The sequence below is a fragment of the Populus euphratica genome, unplaced genomic scaffold (genome assembly GCF_000495115.2).
Source record: "Populus euphratica unplaced genomic scaffold, PopEup_1.0 scaffold33.1, whole genome shotgun sequence".
NCBI classification, from domain to species: domain Eukaryota; kingdom Viridiplantae; phylum Streptophyta; class Magnoliopsida; order Malpighiales; family Salicaceae; genus Populus; species Populus euphratica.
In genome coordinates, this window is record NW_011499906.1 from 307,146 (window position 1) to 327,752 (window position 20,607).

At 29.6% G+C, this 20,607-nt stretch overlaps 3 protein-coding genes and 1 long non-coding RNA gene across 8 annotated transcripts in view; 1 reads left to right on the top strand and 3 right to left on the bottom strand.

The window, feature by feature from the left end:
* Nucleotides 1-194, bottom strand: part of LOC105133376 (uncharacterized) — a 592-nt gene extending 398 nt beyond the window's left edge. The window contains exon 1 of the long non-coding RNA XR_843786.1: nt 115-194. This is a non-coding gene — a long non-coding RNA (uncharacterized LOC105133376). The remainder of the gene's footprint in view (nt 1-114) is intronic.
* The window catches only part of LOC105133374 (boron transporter 4-like), a 5,326-nt gene extending 1,030 nt beyond the window's left edge, over nt 1-4,296 (top strand). Inside the window, exons 2-14 of one of the 5 annotated variants that reach the window (XM_011037338.1) lie at nt 114-227; nt 309-391; nt 769-961; nt 1,051-1,189; nt 1,304-1,469; nt 1,564-1,730; nt 1,875-2,048; nt 2,138-2,233; nt 2,323-2,439; nt 2,668-2,975; nt 3,340-3,619; nt 3,725-3,862; nt 4,052-4,296. In XM_011037338.1, coding sequence (XP_011035640.1) covers nt 114-227; nt 309-391; nt 769-961; nt 1,051-1,189; nt 1,304-1,469; nt 1,564-1,730; nt 1,875-2,048; nt 2,138-2,233; nt 2,323-2,439; nt 2,668-2,975; nt 3,340-3,619; nt 3,725-3,862; nt 4,052-4,072 — 1,996 coding nt within the window. In that variant the 3' untranslated portion in view covers nt 4,073-4,296. Of the gene's footprint in view, nt 1-112; nt 228-308; nt 392-768; nt 962-1,050; nt 1,190-1,303; nt 1,470-1,563; nt 1,731-1,874; nt 2,049-2,137; nt 2,234-2,322; nt 2,440-2,667; nt 2,976-3,339; nt 3,620-3,724; nt 3,902-4,051 lie in introns of those variants that run through there. The other 4 variants (XM_011037337.1, XM_011037340.1, XM_011037339.1 and 1 more) reach the window with 4 other exon arrangements.
* Nucleotides 4,297-6,277: 1,981 nt separating this feature from the next.
* Nucleotides 6,278-8,245, bottom strand: LOC105133377 (uncharacterized). Its single transcript, XM_011037342.1, has 3 exons — nt 8,119-8,245; nt 7,182-7,694; nt 6,278-7,073 (listed from the first exon to the last, which is right to left on the bottom strand). The coding sequence occupies exons 1-3, from the start codon at nt 8,186-8,188 to the stop codon at nt 6,535-6,537; spliced, it is 1,122 nt and encodes a 373-aa protein (XP_011035644.1). The 5' UTR covers nt 8,189-8,245; the 3' UTR covers nt 6,278-6,534.
* Nucleotides 8,246-19,514: 11,269 nt separating this feature from the next.
* Nucleotides 19,515-20,295, bottom strand: LOC105133378 (uncharacterized). Its single transcript, XM_011037343.1, has one exon. It carries the CDS (start codon nt 20,143-20,145, stop codon nt 19,750-19,752), a length of 396 nt encoding a protein of 131 aa, XP_011035645.1. The 5' UTR covers nt 20,146-20,295; the 3' UTR covers nt 19,515-19,749.
* Between the last annotated feature and the right edge of the window lie 312 nt (nt 20,296-20,607).

The following is a 20,607-nucleotide window of genomic DNA, read 5'->3' on the forward strand; positions in this document are numbered from 1 at the left end:
CCCCCCCCCCCCCCCCCCCCCACACACCTCTGTTTTCATCTGTTTTCTAAGTGGTTCGTCTTCAGTATCTTTTCTTATCTGATTGTAATTGCACTACTGATACTATATTGTGATTCAGAGATCATGGAGTGCATGAAAACCCCCTTTAGAGGTATCCTAAACGATGTTAAAGGAAGAATAGCTTGCTATAAACAAGATTGGGTTGCTGGCATTCGTTCTGGATTCGGGTATCTATTACTCAAGTAGCATAATCTTGCCATCCTGTCTTTGAAACTTTATCTAAATTTTCTTTCGATCTTTTGTGACAGTATACTAGCACCAACTACATATATCTTCTTCGCTTCAGCCCTTCCTGTTGTTGCCTTCGGAGAGCAACTTAGTAGAGATACAGGTTGCCTCTTTTGAACTCTAAATTTTCATGCTATCCTCTCTAGAAAAGTAAAGCCCAGTAAAAGGTGGATATTCGGACTTCTAGAAATTGCAGCGATTCCTTTTGCTTACTTTAGAAAATGAAAGATTAGGAGAAGGAAACGGTAATCCTGAGAAGCACAACCACTTATAAATTTCAGAATTTAATATATTGCAGCTTGGTGCATAAAAATTAAAAAGTAGACCATTAAAATGGATTCTTAAGGCTATATTTGTTTTTTTTATTATTAACCTACTCTTTTTGCACTATTTGCTTCACTTTTTTGTTCTAATCACAGGTCCATAATTTTATTTAAGGAATTTGGAAGTAATGCAACTTTTTCAATTTACTATTTGTAGATGGAAGCTTGAGCACAGTAGAAACATTAGCTTCTACTGCTCTCTGTGGCATCATACACTCAATACTTGGTGGCCAACCTCTTTTAATTTTAGGAGTTGCAGAGCCAACCGTTATAATGTACACTTATTTGTACAACTTTGCTAAAGGAAGGGAACATTTAGGACCAAAACTCTTCTTGGCTTGGGCTGGATGGTATGGGAAATTCGTTTTGTCTTGCTCAAAATTGTTGCTTATATTTGGATTTCTTTTTATGTATTCGTTTTTTCTGGTGACTGCTGCAGGGTTTGTGTCTGGACAGCTGTTTTGCTCTTTCTTCTTGCAATATTCAATGCTTGTGCTATAATCAATCGGTTTACTCGGTTAGCAGGCGAACTTTTTGGCATGCTGATTGCTGTTTTATTCATCCAAGAGGCTATCAAGGTAAGTGAAATCACTACCAGAAAGAAATAAAAAAGTTTGCAAAAGTGAATAGAAACATGATGAGTGTGATGCTACTATGGTAATTAAAAATGTTGCACCTTATTTGGATCACAGGGCATGGTCAGCGAGTTTGAAATTCCCAAATCTGAGGACCCGAACTTAGATAAGTATCAATTTCAGATGCTTTACACTAATGGACTGTTGGGTATCATATTCACTTTTGGACTTCTTTACACTGCCTTGAAAAGTAGAAGGGCAAGAGCATGGTGGTATGGCACAGGTTTGTGTAGCAACGTTTAGAATCTTTGCATTTCTGGTTAGATATTCATAGGTTGAGCACAAGGTTTATAAAATTTTTGCACCATGTTGTCCAGGGTGGTTTAGAAATTTCATTGCAGACTATGGTGTTCCTTTTATGGTTGTGGCATGGACAGCACTTTCATTTAGCATACCAAGCAAAGTTCCTTCTGGGGTTCCCAGAAGACTTTATAGCCCTCTTCCACTGGACTCTGCATCCTTACATCACTGGACTGTCATCAAGGTAACCAAACCTTGAATGGAATTTCTAATGCAGCATTTTCTTACAAATGGATCATTCTTTTGCTTAATGACTTGTTTCGTGCACGACTGCTTTGTCAGCTTCAAGACACTTGCAGATAATATTTATTTTTTTCATCACTTACAGGATATGGGAAGTGTCCCTCCAGCATACATCTTTGCTGCATTTATTCCTGCTCTGATGATAGCAGGGCTCTACTTTTTTGATCACAGTGTTGCATCCCAGATGGCACAACAAAAGGAGTTCAATCTTAAAAATCCTTCTGCGTACCATTATGACATCTTGCTACTGGGCTTTATGGTACATATCATCCACATATGTTAAAGCTGGCTTTTATTATCATCATGTTTCTCAAAAACTTGTGTTCTACTATTGACTGGTTGGTTCAGACTTTGCTTTGTGGATTAACTGGGCTACCTCCTTGTAATGGTGTTCTACCACAGTCTCCTATGCATACTAAGAGCCTTGCTGTCCTCAAAAGACAGGTCAATTGCAGATTTTCAATAGAAAACTTCTTAAGCTAATTAGCTTAGCAGCCTTTAGATGCTTATAGAATCTGGTTGATCATTTGCAGTTGATTCGAAGGAAGATGGTGGCAAGTGCCAAAGAAAGCATCAAACAGAAAGCGAGCAACTCTGAAATCTATGGCAATATGCAAGCTGTGTTCGTTGAAATGGACAGCATTCCAATTGTGAGTTCTTTGATCAATACAAACTTAAAGTGTCCGTCCTGTTAAAATCAACATTATAATGCTTCCTACGCCAAACGCACGAACATTTTCTAACGAATGGCCTGTACAGATTCCGTGCTGTAACCATATGTTTAAAGTTTTAAGAACTTTAGCTTGTCTCTGGGATGATAAAGTTCCCAAATCATCGCAGCATATTAATGCCAAACACCATGGTTTTCCGATATGCAGAATGCAGTAATTAAAGAGCTGGAAGACCTGAAAGAGGCAGTCATGAAAGGAGAAGATTCAGAGGATACGTTTGATCCTGAGAAGCACATTGATGCCTACTTGCCTGTCCGAGTTAATGAGCAAAGAGTTAGCAATTTTCTTCAGTCCCTACTTGTGGCAGCATCAGTATGTGCTATCCCTGCAATAAAGCTGATACCTACATCAGTACTTTGGGGATATTTTGCTTACATGGCAATTGACAGTCTTCCTGGGAACCAGTTCTGGGAGAGAATGCTACTCCTATTCATTGCACCTGGCCGGCGCTATAAGTAAGTTATTTGTCATTCCGAGTAATACAATAATCCAAATGGCATTTTAGAATTAGAGCAATATTTTCTAAAACCTTGCTCAGTTGCATCTTATGAACTAGATTGAACCAAAATTGCTCAATTTTTTCTCATGACTTGAGAAAATTCTGTTTTTTTTTTTTTTTTTTTTTTGGGGGGGGGGGGATCGAACCTTGAATTTTCCCATTTTCTTCAAGATATCTCTTTAAATGCATCATAAATGTTAAGTGTTTTTAAGAGCTTCCTGATTGCAAGTGTATGTTACTTTTATCATTCTGACATGTATTGTTATTAGCTGCCTGTGATTTTACTGGTTACAACTGTGCCTGGCATTCACTTTTGACAGGGTCCTGGAGGGGATTCATGCTTCCTTTGTGGAATCAGTTCCCTTCAAATACATCGCCATATTTACCATCTTCCAATTCGTCTATTTCCTGGTCTGTTTTGGTGTGACCTGGATTCCGATAGCTGGAATCTTGTTCCCCCTGCCGTTCTTTATTCTCATCAGCATCAGACAGTACATCCTTCCTAAGTTGTTCCTTCCAAATCATTTGCGGGAACTAGATGCAGCCGAATATGAGGAGATTACCGGCGCCCCACGACCTTCTCTCAGCTTCTCTTTCAAGGCATATTATTCTCCAGACCTCTCTTGCTATCTGCTGATTCTTTGTAGTTTTTATTATGCTAATACTAAATTCATGTGACATTCTATGAGGAACGTGTTCTATCAGGAACGAGAAGAACGTGTTCTTGGAAATGAGGAAGGCATAGTCGAAATGTGTGATGCTGAGATATTGGACGAGCTAACTACCAGCAGAGGGGAGTTAAAGTTTAGAAATGTTAGCTCCAGGGAAGAGAATGCTACTCAGGTATTCTGGTTTCTTTATTCTTAGAAAGTACCAAGAACTCAAGAGTAGGACTAATGGTGCTATATTGCTTTTGAAAAGTGCACGTTCCAGTACGTACATAAATGTGTTTCAAATGTCTATCTATCAATTTTATTCACATATTTGGCCATAAGAAATTCATGGTTACAGGTTTCTATGTCGTTGTTGCAGGTCTGTTCCCATCCAGAATGAGAGATGATGAATTGTACTTGGAAGATGACGAAGACGACATTTACAGCTAGGAGAGAAGAATTTCATCATAATAGTTGCAGATAGAAGCCAAGGACAGATCATTGAGTTTTGTCCAGTCAGAATCACCCCATCCTTTTAATTTCTTGTCCCTTCATTGTATATAAATCCAAATTAGCATTGGCAAAGCGATAGAGAAGATTTGCGTGTATTTTATATTTGAGATTTCTAGTATTGTTAGTTTGTTTGGTGAGAAGTGTTTTTTTTTTAAAAAAAAAAATTTAGAAAAGTTAATTTAAAAAAATAAATTATTTTTTGATATTTGATAGTATAATAAAAAAATAAATTATAAAATATTTTTCAATATTTATTATATCATGGAAAATAAGCTAAAACATAATTTAATTTATGAAATTATATATTTTTTAAAATTTTATTTCATTCAACTTTTTAATTTGCAAAATTTATTTCTTATTATTTTAATAAACTTGAGAAAAATAAAATATTAATAAGTTATTTTCCATAAATTATGTCAAATAAAATAAATAATAATTAAAATAATAGACATCAAATCTAAAAAATAAAAATAAAAGATGAAGAAATTAAAATAATAATATTAACATTTTATAAATTATTTCAAATAAAATAAGTAACAATAAAAAGAATGAGGATTAAATTTGATAAATAAAAAATTTCATTAAAAAAATAAAAAAAAATAATTATTATAAAAATAAGAATCAAAGTTAATATAAAAATTAAATTTTAAGAGATGAAAGTGAATAATAAATATTCAAAACAATATATATATATATATATATAACAATCAAAAGTTTAAGGATCAAATTTGATATAATCAGCAAATAACATGACATTTCTATATTTTCCATAATTTTTAAAAAGTGTTTTTCACCCAAATTTTTTATGAAAACACTTTTCTGAAAATCAAGCCAAATTTTTCTTTGACTAGAAATTGTTTTCTATTAATCAACTTTTCTAATATCAAATAAACACAAAAAAATTTTAAAAATAGTTTTCTGAAAACTACTTTTTAGAAAACAAATACGGCCTAAATGGATGGGATATCTGGAGACTATTTCGAGACTTGATCCAGTTTTTTTTTAATATAAAAAAATTAAAAATTAATGTAAATATTTAAAAACTTTTTTTAAAATTCGGGTCATTTTAATAAATTATTTAATTTAATAATATAAATAAAAAATTACAAAGATGGTAAATAAAACAATAAAAAAAAATCAATCAACCAATTAAATCCAACTCTATGCAAAACTAAGAAGAAAAGTCACAGCAAAGCACGGGCAGCATCATATGTAATGTTTTTTATCTAAAAAAAATTATAAAATGATGTAAATATTAAAAAAAATAAAACTCGAGTGATTTTAATAAATTAGTATAATTTAATAACACAAATAAAAATAAATACAATGATAGTAAATAAAGCACGAAAAAAATGACAATAAAAAAATTAAAAAAATTCAATAGACCAATTAAATCCAACTTTATGCAAAATTAAGGAGAAAGCCCGGGCACAACATATGTAATATTTTTTACCTAACATATAAAAAATAATAAAATGATATAATATTAAAAACTTATTTGAGACTGGCGTCATTTTAATAGACTTAGTTAATTTAATAACACAAATAAAAAAAATATTGATGTTAAATAAAGTAGGAAAAAAATAACAATGAAAAATATTAAAAAAAAAATCAATTGACCAAAGAATCCAACTCTATGCAAAATTAAGGAGAAAGCCCACGGCAGAGCACCAACAACAACATATACAGTGTTTTTTACCAAATATAAAAAAATCATAAATAATATAAATATCAAAAAACTTTTTTAAAGACTAGAGTTATTTTAATAATTTTGATTAATTTAATAACATAAATTAAAAAAATGATAGTAAATAAAAAAAATAATAAAAAATAATTCAAAAAACAAAATAAAAAAATCAATCCAGAGAAAACCTGCAGCGGAACACGAGCAACAGTATATATAAGGCATGTTTAAGATTGTAGTTGTGATTCTTTTCAAATTGTTTTTTATTTTGAAATTTATTAAAATAATATTTTTTTATTTTAAAAAAAATTATTTTTAAAATTAACACATTAAAATAATTTAAAATTTTAAAAAGAAATTAAATTTTTTTAAAACATATTTCCAAACGGTCGTGTTTTCTATGATTCATACGGAAAGTTTTCAATTAGTTATGGGATCCACAGGCCACAACAATGCAGACGACGCATATAAGAGGCATTTTTCGAGGAACAAGCTCCTTGTAGAAAAAACCATAGATACATCGTTCCTCGAGGAACATTATAATCGAACTCATTTCAAGCCCCTCATGTTTCCGTTACAAGAAACCTACAGTACAGAAACATCTATGTATGATGATCAAGATGAAAGAATGTGGTTGCACAAGCATTAATGCAATTAGCACATTATCACAGATGACGCCTTGGATTTCGAACACTAACCAGCTTCACATCGTCTAATACTGGGCCGCATAGAGAACCAGAGTTGTCACTTTTCATGGTGTAAAATGAGCTAAGAAATGTAATTCTTGTGTGATTTGACACGGCCTTGAACACGAATTTGGCACGCTTGAACCCTCCTTTGCCATTAGATTTGTAAGGAACTTGAGTTCTGTCCTTACCAGCATATACCTCTACAACCATTGATCCCACACATGAGTTGCTGGTGTCACCAACATTGAATGTGAGGACATAGATCTTATTGATTATGGTCTTCACAATTTGCGAGATAGCACTCTCTTTTCCTGCTATAAGTTCAACAGCTCTTTTTCCCTCTGGGACTGTGAAGTGCTCGCTATCTATGTACTTTACTGCCTTGAGAGAGTCAACTATCCATCCAGGAAGAGGACATTGATCATCTTCATTGTGGGGAGGGATTAGGACACCCCAGTCTGTGTTGGGAAACATATATGGACCCTCCTCAAAATTCCCATTCTTTAACAAGTTGTCTGCGATATAATAAGTAGAAATAAATCAAAACCAAATCAGATTAAGATTTGATTGAGAAGAAATCATATTGATTAAGTTGAAATCCAATTCCTTGATAATTTTGTTACCTCTGGCACGCTTAGGATTGGACAAAAGCTTTAACGCGACGGAATCAACAAGGGGGCCGCAGGCGGCATCCTCCTCCACACCAGGGTTGTGGATGGAGATCTCAACCTCAGGCCCCTCAGCATGGAAAGCCCATGCATAGGCATCCCATCCATTGCTACTATACATTGTTTGCATTGGCAAGATTCCCCAATCTCTTGGCTCCGAATTTGATGAAACAGACAAATTCAGTTTCTCCTCTTGGGCACAAGTGCGAGCCACATTGAAGGTTAGAGAGTAGAACTTGCCTTGTGTGACCTTAACTTTTTGCTTAATTGATGCTTCGTTCCCTAATCTGACTGCGTAGGCTCCAACAGGCACTACCAGCAACATGTCACCTTGTTTATGCCCTGATTTAATGTACTCGATGAAGCCGGAAATTTCCCAGTTAGGAATTGCATTCTTGGCCGTCACTACCGTTCCTTTCATTTCCGATGGCTTTGGCCCATACTCGAAGTCCCCATTGGGCAATAAACCTGAAATCAATGGCCATAAGTTGACTCAAGCACAGAAATATAAATGCTGCATGTAAACGTCATCCTGCATGTTGGGATTGATATGAAAATGCAAGCTAAAATCAATTTAAAAAAAAAAAAAGAATAAGTTTTTCACAAAATTAAGGGTCTATTCACTGATAGAAAGTTATTTCTTTTTTTTTCATTTTCGTTTTCACATTTTTTTAGCAAATAAGGAGCTGATTCTCGGCTTAGGAAAAAAGAGCAAGCAGGGTCTTGAATTCAGATCCAACGATGAGAAGGAATCAAAGAAAAAACAAGCACTGGCACATACATGTATTATATCACACAAGGAACCAAGAGGAAGTGACTAGCAAAGATGCGGTAGCAAGCAAATCAAAGCTGAAACTTTGTGAGTAGACGAAGACATATTTGGAGGACTTACCATCGGTGACTGACAACGCAAGTTGCCAGGTGATGCAGAGTGACACTAACAGCACGGTGGCTCTGTACATTGCGTTTAATTTACAGGGAGAGAGAGAGGGAGGAAGGAGATGTCAGGCATGGAGATCGCTTGAAGGTATGTGTTGGGTTTTATTTGCTTTGGTCCACGAGAAAGACACCAGTTTGGGTCAAAACTACATGAGTGCCACTACATCTACTTGCTGGTCATCTTCATTGAAGACAGAAGGTCACCAACATTGTGGATTAATCTTAAAACGTTCTCATGTTTCAAAATCACTGTTTTTTACGTCATTATAGTTTTTTTTTCTCATGGTCATCTGAGATTACTTCTTTTTATTGAATTGAGAATATGAATTTAACTCAATATATAATTTGATTAAAAATATATATAATTGAAAAAAAAAGATACAAGATAACTCTATGCTTAGATGCAAGAACTTGGTATAAATGTACACTTCTTGCAGTTCTACACATCCAGTAAGAGTTAGAACAGAAATTAAATTATAAAAAATAGTGATCAATTCAGCTGTAATAGTAAGAGTAGTTTAGAGAATAAAATTCCAGCATTTTTTATATATTTGGAGAATGATATAAGAATCGAATATTCTTGGGGAGCTAAATTTGAGGATGTGGTCGTCTTCTGGTGGAGGTTAAGAGGGAAGGTATTGAAAGCCACGCGCTTTTATTAAGACGTTGTTTATAATATCACTAACACAAATGCTGAGCATTTTTTTATTTGTTGGAAACCTTTTCTTCTTACTCTTTTGATATATGGCTGCTTTTTGAAAATTGGTCAATAATATTTATTTTTTAGTTAAAGATAGAATTGAGGTTTAGAGAAACGAAAAGATGTTTTCTAGTTTAAAAAAGAGAAAAACATTTTTTTATGAAAAACTAAAAAGTTCTTACATTATTCTTTTTAAAATATAAAATTAATATATTAATAAAGTACTTCAAAATATATAATATTATAAGAAGATAATCCACCACTACAATAAATAGGAGATGATACAATGCGATGTGTGTGTGTGTGGATATATATATATATATATATTAATTTCATTTTAATAAAATCATATATATATATATATAATGATAAGAATTTTATTGTGAAAATATACCAAAAAAAAAAATTTATTTTCAATGTTTATCAAATACCAAATAAATATTTGATAATACTATTTAAAAAATTTCTCATTTTAGAGAAGTTAATATCTCAGACCTTATTATTCAATTTATTTTCCAAATAATTTATAATTTATTTTTCATTATACCACTCAAAGTAATTCATTTTCTTTATAAATTCTATAAAACTCAACATTCAAAAAGAAAAAATTCGCAGCAATCCAACCACTAAAATCTGAGATTTTTACCAAATAGAAACATTGTATCATCCAAGACCCAATGAATCTCTGGTTTTTTATAAAAAAAAAAATTAATTAATAATATTCAAAGTTTGAATGGTTCGTAATAGTCTGACGCAAGTCTGAGTTGATTGCATGGAGAAGCACATGGTTTACATAATGTTTTGTTGTCTGCATCGGTCTCTTCTGGGAAGCCGATTGGTGCCCATGATCTGCAGATGCATCAGTCGACAAAAACAACCTTAATCTACTAATTTGAAGGCTGATTAACCTTAATCTACTAATTTGAAGGCTGCTGATTAACTTAATTTTTTTTTAGATTAACGTGGGTGTTTGGACCAACTTGCGTGCACCACGACTAATTTCACAGGTCCTGAAGTTAACAATCATATAAGTCTCTAGTGATCATCATATGAGTAACTAAAGACTTGAAGCTGAGATCACAGAGAGATTAAAGAATCAAACCTCTTAGTTCCAAGTCTTTAATTCCAAGTCTTTAGCAGTTAGGCCACCAATTTAACTTAATTAATATGATGGCTCGTGTGGAAGAAGCAGCAACATCTCAGAATCAGATGCGAGTGACAAATCATGTGGATTAGAATAAAGGATGATTCAGATCTTATATTATACAACCCATGTGCGAAAGGTGCATTATCTTGACGAGTATGCACTCAGTTTCATGACATATAATTACAAGCCAACTTAATTTAGTACATTTTATAATTATAATATAGTTTTTCTATCCGGTTCTGCTCTTTTTGGTCGGCAATCATACTGTAACTTAATGCTTGGCGGCATGTGCAGGCAGTCAATGAATGCGTTGGGATTGAAGACGCGATATATAATATTTTTTCTTCCACGCTAGGCTGCAGGTAGAATCAATTTCTTTCTAGAATAGAAAAGAAGTTAATGCAATGATAATTTGAGAGATTAGATTCGGATACCTGTCGAATGAAAAACGATAAAAATAGCAAAGTTAAAAGTTTAAGGTACAATAATTTAGCATTAAATAATAAGATTTTAAAAAAATAAATGTTAAAGATAAAACTTAAGTCTACTAGGATTTACTCTACTTCTTGACATGGGATCAAAATTTAAAATATAATTTTTTAAAAAAATCTAGAAAAAAAAATCAAAGTTAAATAAATAAAAAACATTAAATCACTCCAAACTAACTTGATTAATACGTGACTCAAATAACTTCATAAAAAAACATAAAAAAATTAAAAAGTTTAAGATTCAATAACAAAAAAAATTCATTAAAAGAAATTCAAAACAACTTAAGTTAACTTGACCAATCCACAATTTAGAATAACCCCGTAAAATAAGAAAATGATAAAAAAAAATCAAATAAAAGATTGCCGACTAAAATTGAATTAAAAAATAAAATGAAAAAAAAATATGCAATTAAAAAAATAAAGACCTAAATTAGATAAAAAAAAATAAACAAATAAAATTTTAAAGGATAAAATTGAAAAGGAAAAAAAATCAAGAGAAGAATTAAAAAGGAATGATTAAAAGAATGAGAAAGAAAATTAAATAAAAAAATCAAATAAAATATTGAAGGGAAAAATTGAAGGGAAAAAAAAATCAAGAAAATGATTAAAAAACAACAATCAAATGAAGTAATATCATAATTGATATAAAAGTAAATGGAAAGGATGAAATTTAAAAAAAAAATCCAAAAGAAATCCAATAAAAACGAAGACCAAAAGGGGGGGGGGGGAATCTCACAATTATCAAACCATCATAAATTGCATTACATGCACTTTCCTGTTAGGAGCACTACCACTAGAAACTATGAAAGACATGACCGTTGGACTTGTTTTGTAGCCAAAAGATGTCTCATGTGCAATTCAAAGGGTGCATGCATCGTTTGCTCACCAACACGAGCCATGCATGCCCCATCTATTTTTTTATTATTATTTTTATTTGTTAAAATACTAATTTGCCCAAATTCAAATAGATTATAATAAAAAACCATGATGAAAATATCAAAATACCCCTTAAGCCCTCCTTTATTTTTTTTTACAATGAAATAATTTCTTATTTTAAAAAATAAAATGGTGCAAAAGCCCCTCTCATCCTTTAAATTTTTCTTTACTTTTCAAGGATATTTATGTCATCTAAATGATAAAAAAAAATTAATAAACCATTACCCCTGATTAATGTCATAAAACCAAACGATTCTCTTGAAAAAAATCATGTCACCTCGTATAAAGGTTATTTGTTTTGTGTAATGAAAAACTAAAATGTCATTGTATTGTAGCAATCCATGATTTAATGTATCTTATCTACAATAAAAGACTGATGGGGTTTAATGTTTTCTTTTCATGTATATATATATATATATATATATAAAGGAAACAACAAGTATAAACAACATATAATTCCTCTTGTCGTTACATGAAATTTAAAATTTAAAATTTTATCATTAAATATTTTTTATATTTTTTATGAGGTTTATAAATCTTTAAATCAACTTAAAAAACTAACCTAAACAAAATAGGAAATAAAAGTTCTACTCAAAAAGAAAAAAAACCAATAAAAGCTCTAAACAAACTAAATAAAAAGAAAAAAAATAATTCAAAAGAGAACTTATGGGCTTAATTTGGCATCTTTTGGATCTTGATTGATTATAGCTATAGATTAGAGTCTTTAAAATCATCTAACTAAATGTGAGCATGATATAATGGTTTTATTTGAAGTTATGATTATTTCATCAAGATGATTATTCAACATAACCCAAACATCTTTTTTAATTTAGTCATATCTCATTAATTTATAAATATTCTTATAAGGCTATTTACATAGCTCAATCATGACAAATCCACAATGTACTAATCAGAACAACATAAATCAATTAGGTTAGGAGGGCATAACATGTTGCTTGCACGAGATGCATATATATGCATTCAAATAATTTTAAAGTATTTAGTGAAATACTAAATTATTGGCACGCGCTGCATTATAGGTCAAATTAATTCTTTTAATTAAAAAAAATCGAGTGTCGCTAATGTGTTTTGTAGTAAGAAAAAAATTTAAAACGTTTGAGTGTTAATCTAATGTGATCTAGTTAATTTGATGGGTACGATAAAAACCCAAATGACTGTTAAAAATATAATTTGACTAAAATAATTTCAAGACATCCTTTTCTTTTAATATTGAGACGAAAATATATTAGATCGACTTATGTCAACTTGAATTAACCTGTCAAATCTACAATCCATGTCATAAAACCGAGATAAACCTATGGAAAAAAAAAATCAAAACAAATTATGAAACTCAATTCTCAATTAACTCAATATTGAAGGATAAAATTAAAAAAAAAACAATTAAAAAACAACCAAGAACAAAAAACTTGAGTTAACTTATCAAACTTATAACAAAGGTCATGTGACTAAATAAACTCATAAAAAGCAAATTGAAAAAATTATGAAGCCTAATTTTAAATCAATTAATTATTAAAAAATAAAATTGAAAAACAAAACAATTCAAAGAAAAAACAAAAAATGACTTGAGTCAACTTAAGTTAAGTCATCAAACCCGTGACTCGAATAATAAGATCAAGATAACCATATAAAAAACAAATAAAAAAATTATGAAGCCTAATGTCAAATCATTCAAATATTAAAAGATAAAATTAAATAAAAAATCAACAAAAAAGATTAAAAAAAATATCCTAATTAACCTGTCAAATCCTTTGACCCGGTTGATGAGGTTGGATAAGATAGTTCAATATTAAAAAAATAGATTGAAAACAACAAACAAAACCTTAAAAAATATTAAAAATAAGAAAAACTTTGGTAACGAGATTGAAATAACCTTATAGAAAACAAACAAAAAAATACATGAGTTAATCTGTTAAACTCGTAAACTGGATAATTATATCAGAAGAAATAAAATCTAATTTTAAAAAAATAAAAAATAAATAAATAGCATTGCTTTGGAACTCCTCCTCGTTTAGTTTTTGTTAATTAATAATTAATGTGGTGCAAAAATCAAATAAAACCCATATTATGATGTTCATAAATCTATATTGAATTATGAAATAAAAAAAAATAAAAATAAAAAAACATAGATACATGCTACGAGCGAAGCATCAAATTATGGCAAGAATACTAACATAAGCTATGCATGCCCCATCTACTTTTTTATTATTTTTTTTATTTATTAAAATACTAATTTGCCCCTAATTCAAATGGATTATAATAGAAAAACCATGATGAAAATATCAAAATACCCCTTAACCCCTCCTTTTGTTTTACAATGAAATAATTTTTTATTTTAAAAAATGAAATGGCACAAAAGCCCCTCTTATCCTTTTAAAATTTTATTTAATTTTTAATGATATTTATGTCATATAACTGATAAAAAAAATAATAAACCATTATTATTGATTAATTTCATAAAACCAAATAATTCTTCTGAAAAATACCATTTCCCCTCATATAAAGACTATTTGTTTTATGCGATGAAAAGAAAAGATGTCATTGTATTTTAGCAATCCATGATTTAATGTATTTTGTTTACAGTAAAAAATTTATGGGGTTTAGTGTTTCTTTTCAAATATATATAAAAGAAAAGGAAACAAGTATAAACAACATATAATTTCTCTTGTGGCCACATAAATTTGTAATTTAAAATTTTATCATTAAATATTTTCTTATATTTCTTTTTATGAGGTTTACAATTTTTTAAATAAACTCAAAAAACTAACCTAAACAAAATATGAAATAAAAGTTATACCCAGAAGCAAAAAAACCAATAAAAATTCTAAACAAACTAAATAAATAAATAAATAAACTCACCCAAAAGAGAGCTTATAAGCTTAATTTGGTATCTTTTTTTATCTTGATTGATTATAGCTAGAGATTATAGCTATATAATTGAGCCTTTAAAATCATCTAACTAAATTTGAGCATGTTGTAATGATTTGATCAGAAGTTATAATTATTTTATTAAGATGATTATTCAACACAACTCAAATATTTTTTTTAATTTAGTCATATCTCATTGATGTATAAATATTTTTATAGGGCTAATTACATAGCTTAATTATGACAAATCCACAATGTACTAATCAAAACCACCTAAATCAATTAGGTCCGGAGGGCATGACATGTTGCTTACACAAGATGCATGTACATGCAATTCAAATGATTTTAAAAAAATTAGTGAAATACTAAATTATTAGCTTATGTTATGTTGTAGATCAAATTAATTTTCTTTAATGTTAAAAAAAGAATCAAGTGTCGCTAAAGTGTTTTGTAGTAAGAAAAAAATTTAAAACATTTGAAGGTTGATGCGATATGATCTAGTTAATTTGGTGGGTCTGACGACAAACCAAATAACCGTTAAAAACATAGTTTGACTAAAAAAATTTCAAGATATCCTTTTCTTTTAATATTAAGATGAAAATATATTAGATTGACTTATGTTAACTCAAATTAACCTGTTATATTTACAATCTATGTTATAAGATTGAGATAAACTCATAGAAAGAAAATCAAAACAAATTATGAAACTTAATTCTCTATTAACCCAATGTTGAAGGATAGAATTGAAAAAAAAATCAATTCAAAAGGATCCAAGAACAAAAAACTTAACTTAACTTGTCAAACTCACAACAGAGGTCATGTGACTAGATAAACTCATAAAAAGTAAATAAAAAAAATATAAGGTCTAATTTTAAATCAACCAAATATTAAAAAAAAAAACAAAAAACAACTTGAATCAACTTAGATTAAACCACATAACCCGTGACTAAAGTAATAAAATCAAGATAACCACATAAAAAGCAAACTAAAAAAAAATTGTGAAACCTAATGTCAAATCATTCAAATATTAAAGGATAAAATTAAAGAAAAAATCAACAAAAAAATAAAAAAAAATATCTGAGTTAATCTGTCAAATCCTTTAACCTGGTTGATGAGATTGAGTAAAAAAGTTAAATATTAAAAGATGATATTAAAAAAAATCTTAAAAAAATTAAAAATAAGAAAAAATTTGATAACGAGATTGAAATAATCTCATAATAAATAAATATATAAGTTAATCTGTTAAATTCATGAATCAAATAATTATATCAAAATAAAAAAAAATAACAAAAAAAATAAAAAAATAAATAGCATTGCTTTGGGAGGAGGGAACTCTCGTTTAGTTTTTGTTAATTAATAATTAATATGGTATAAAAATAAAATAAAACCCATATTATGATGTTCAAAAATCTATGTTGAATTATAAAAATAAAAAAATAAAAATAAAATAACACAAATCCATGCCATGAGTGAAGCACCAAATTATGCCAAGATTAATTTGGATTTTCTCACGTCGATAGACGAACATGATCATTAATGTATCTAAAATTATTATCCCCTCAATATTCAATCGTCAATATTTGGTAAGAGAAAAAAAAAAAAAAAAAGACTACCGTTGTACTTAAAATATGTAATAAAATCAAGCTTATTCATTTTGAGTTAAATAACGCAATTGAAACCAAATGTCAATGAAATAAATATTGAATTATATTATCCATAGCTTAGACTACAGAAGGAGCTGAACAGAGCTGAGAAATCTTAGAAATTATTTGTAATTTAAAAAATACATAAATCTCTTGTTGATTTGGAGAACATGGTTTTCGTTCTAAAATATACTGTTTATTGCACCTAGCAGTAACAGCAAGCCCTTAATTTTGGACCGATTCATGTCTGGCCCTTAGAGTTCAATGGAGACCAATCGAGTCAGACTGAAAACGTTTGTTTAGATATGTCCTTACTCCAGTTTCTTCCCCACAGTTTAGCCCATTCGTGTTTTTTTTTTTAAAATGTGTTTTAAAAATATTTTTAAAAAATAAAAAAATATTTTAAATTAATTGTTTTATATAAATAGCTAATAAATGAGGTGATGATAATCATGCATGTATCTATTCACATGAGAGGGTGATGGATGGATGTTAAAAAAAAAGGTGAATATCAGGGAAAGTTGTTTTCTCGTGTAATTTCTAGGTGCGTACTTCATGGCTACTTATTTTCTATTTAACTATATTAGGAACATGTATTAACGGAAACCTTTTTTCATTTTTTTTCTTTTTATATATATAAATAAAACAAGACCTCCAACATATTTGTCATTAAAAATATCATAATACCAACCAAAAAACAGAGAAATAAAAGGAGAAGAAAATAGCTTACTCGATTAATAAAATATTATTTTGCACAAAATACTTGGAGAGGTGGCAAAATTTGATCGTGGGCTACATTTTCAGATTTATTTAGAAGTATTGATGTGGTTATTTTTTAAAAATATTTTTATTTAAAAATATATTAAAATACTATTTTTTTATTTTTAAAAAAATAATTTTAAATTTAGTGCATTAAAATGATTTAAAAATACTAAAAAATATTAATTTTTAAATAAAAAATAATTTTTTAAATACTTTTAAAACACAAAATTTTAAAAAAAAAATTCATCATTTTAGTTTCATCAATAGAATAGGACTCCCTCAGAATCATGAGAATTCTCATTACAATCATAATTGTTTATAAAATATTTATTAATAAAATTGAATTGAATACTTTCGAGAAATATCAAATCATCGCTAGTGCATTTCTTGCCTTGGTTTTGGAGTCATGTGCCATCATGTTGTCATTAGGTATACTATAAAAATTTCTTATTGCTTTGTACAATGGTTGATATCCAAATACTAGTATAGAGGCTATTGTATCTCTTAAAAGGCACCGTCTCAACTTTAGGGAATGCAATGTCTTCTCTTCCAAACCTAAACCATGTACTTTAGATATTTTCATGATTTCTTCTATTTTTGAAATAAATTACAGAAAATACATGTTTGATAAAAAATAAAATGTTATTTATTGATTGTAAGCCCTAGTTAATTTTGCATTGAAAGCATAAGTAAATTAAAAGTAATTCTAAGCTACTTCATAGAAAAATGTTATTTATTGGTTATAAGCACTAGTTAATTTTGCATTGAAAACATAAGTAAATTAAAAGCAATTCTCAGCTACTTCATAGAAAATATAGAGTAAATTTCATTATGTAATTTCCATGAATAGTCTTTACTGTTTATAGCATGATCGAGTATGGTTCAAATCTAAATATATCAAATTGGGTCTAACCTAGCTAAAAAATCTAATTTTATTAATTGTATTTTATTAAAAAATAGTATTTAACATTATTCAATAACACTATATAAATTAAAAGAAGATCATTTGATGACGTAGTATTTACAGCATTTGATCGTAATATCAATTTTATTCCTAATTATATTTTACATGATTTTGTTTGTTCTAAAAATCATGAAAACTGTAGTCCTTGTTAGATGAATTTTATACGTGATATAATTGTAGATAGTTTAATAGAATAATAAAAAATATTTTATATAAAGTATTATTTATTTTAAGATATAATAGTAGTAGTTAAATCTATATTTAAATTAAAAACCATCAATATTAATATATGCCCTTTTTAGTTATTTTATAACCTCAATTTGAAAAGTATTCTTAACAAGACATATTAAATTACTTTTTATTGACCTTAATTTCAATCATAATTTTAACCAAAAATATATAAATATCAAATCAACCTCAACCAAAAATAATTTTTTTATAAAATAATTTTTTTAAATCATAAATATAAAAATTATTATAATATCACTACCATATATAAATAGCTAGTTCCAAGTCTAATTCTAATTCTATGATCTCCGTCCTAAAGTTTATTATTAACAAACATATCTTTATCTTTCATGTTTTCGGTTGTGGCTAATTCATTGAAACACAAAAAGGTTATTTAAAAACAGATAAATACTATGATTTTCTAGAAAAATGGATTTAGAAAAATAAAAAATTAAATGAAATGCAGAAAAAATTAAACTTTAATTTTCTCATTAATTATTATTTAATAAAAATATATTTTTTAATAGTAAGTACTACTTTTCAAATAAATATTCATTTTAATCTTAAAAATAAGTGCATTATAATTAAAAAATTACATTAAAAAAAAAGTTTATAAATAAGACTTGCGAGCCTGGCCCGACAACAAATAATAAGCCCATCATGTATAAACATGAAAGGTTAGGCTTTCATGTTTATCTTTTTTATTTTATTAATATTATTCAAGATGTATCCTCTCTTTTATTTTTTATTTTTAAAATAAATAAATGACATTTTATTTACTTGTTGATATTCATAAAAGAACTGGTAAAAAAACCAGAATTTAAATTTGATTTTTTAAACCTAGAAAAACCATTTTTAAATTTATTTTTATTTCAAAATATCTAATAAAAATTCTTAGAATCTCTATAACTAATTTCTCAATATAAAACACCCCTAAATCAATTCAAAAACACAAAATTAAATAATAAAAAAATCTATTCTCAGCCATTATCTATTTTTCCCATTGATACAAAAGTTCCAAGTATCTAAATGACACTCCTATTGACTTTAATTTTTTCTTCACTATTTTTGTTGGCTTTTAGATTTCTTTTCTTTGTAACTGTAATTATAATTTACATATAGATTAGACGACGACGTCGTATGCTTTTATGTGTTTATTTTACGGTTTATTAGGATATTCCATGGATAAACTAAAGCTACCGAATAATTTATCCTAACCCTACTATAGTCCACTTAAACAACACCAGCATGTGTCGCCGTCCTGAGGTCACCGGTAGACGGAATGGCAAATACAAATTCAATTTCGATGATATCCACGACATTCTGTCTACCTTATATCATCCATCCATATTTTTTAAAAAGATTTTTTTTAAAAAAAAAATTAACTCATATTTTTAAATTGTTTTAATATAATAGTATCAAGTATAAATTTCAAAAAATAAAAAAATATTATTTTAAATAAATTCCAAGTAAAGCCATCAATTAAAGAGACTTCAGGTCGAATCGGATAGGGAGAGGTATGATTGAAAGTTAGCCCTAGATCTTTTTGTTCTAACAAGGAACAAAAAAATAGACTAACACGTGCTTAGATCACACACCGACAAATCACATATCAATTCTTCATCATGACATCAAATGCATCAAGAGTTTGCCATGTCATTAATCTATTACTATTAACGGCAAAGATCCAACGACAGTTCATCACGCCATCAAAGCCAGTTCATCATCATTTACAAAATAGACGTTCTAAATATTCATTTCGACAAATTTTTGGGTCCCACGATTAAAACGTGGGGTTCCCGGTTTTTACTTACCAACCGGAGATCCGGCTTACTTCTCCTGCCGACCCGATCCATCCGAAGCCAGACGAGACGCGATCGCCGAGTGATACATCATATCGTGGAACGTACTGCCCTCCAAAGTCTTCCTTCTAAGCTGCTTCGCTTTCTCTTCGGTGAACGATCCAAGAGCGAACCTCGATCTGGGTCGACCTGGTTCCTGGTCCGAACCCGATAACCCGGATTCCTTATCGGGTATATCATCGCCTGTCTCACCGGAACTACTATTTCCGCTAAGGTAATCAGGAGAGGAAGACCAACCAAAAAGCGGGGACCACCAGGTTGAAGAACCGGACTTCTTGCCATACGGGTCGGGTGTCCTGGGAGATCCGGATGATGCTCGGACTGGAGCTGGGACGGAGCAAGCGAAAGTGAGTAAAGAGGCCATGATGAGAAAAATTGATCGAAGTTTTAGATTTTTCTAGGGAGAGAGTGTGTAAAGAAGATAGGAAAGCTTGAGAAAGACTGAGTGAGTGCTGCGTTGAAGACAGGGAGAGAAAAGGAAACAACAAATGGAGGTGAGAGCGGGTCCAGGATAAAATTTTAAGGTGGTAAGCTATGATCACGTACGGTTAAGTGTATGCATTTATTGTTACGAGTATCGCTTCATGAACTTGTACGTCACTGTTTTGAGGTTTATGGTACAATTATTGAAGCGAGTGTGATCTGTGGTGAGTGAGGTAGTATGATTTGTGCTGAGTGAGGTGGGATGTAGAGGATTAAAGATAGGGGAGAAGCGGATAAGATTGAACACGTGGAAGGTTGCTGGAGAAAGGAAGATGAGGGGTCAAATTTGGGGCCTTTTTTGCTTTTATGGGATGTTAAAGGTGCACTTTTTCACGTCGTTATT

Bases quoted from the DNA above. Each gene is read 5' to 3' on its own strand.
- LOC105133377 (XM_011037342.1), bottom strand. From the start codon at position 8,188: ATGTACAGAGCCACCGTGCTGTTAGTGTCACTCTGCATCACCTGGCAA. The intron at 7,695-8,118 runs GTAAGTCCTCCA...CATTGATTTCAG, and splicing joins TGCGTTGTCAGTCACCGATG to GTTTATTGCCCAATGGGGAC. The intron at 7,074-7,181 runs GTAACAAAATTA...ATTATATCGCAG, and splicing joins CAATCCTAAGCGTGCCAGAG to ACAACTTGTTAAAGAATGGG.
- LOC105133378 (XM_011037343.1), bottom strand. From the start codon at position 20,145: ATGGCCTCTTTACTCACTTTCGCTTGCTCCGTCCCAGCTCCAGTCCGA.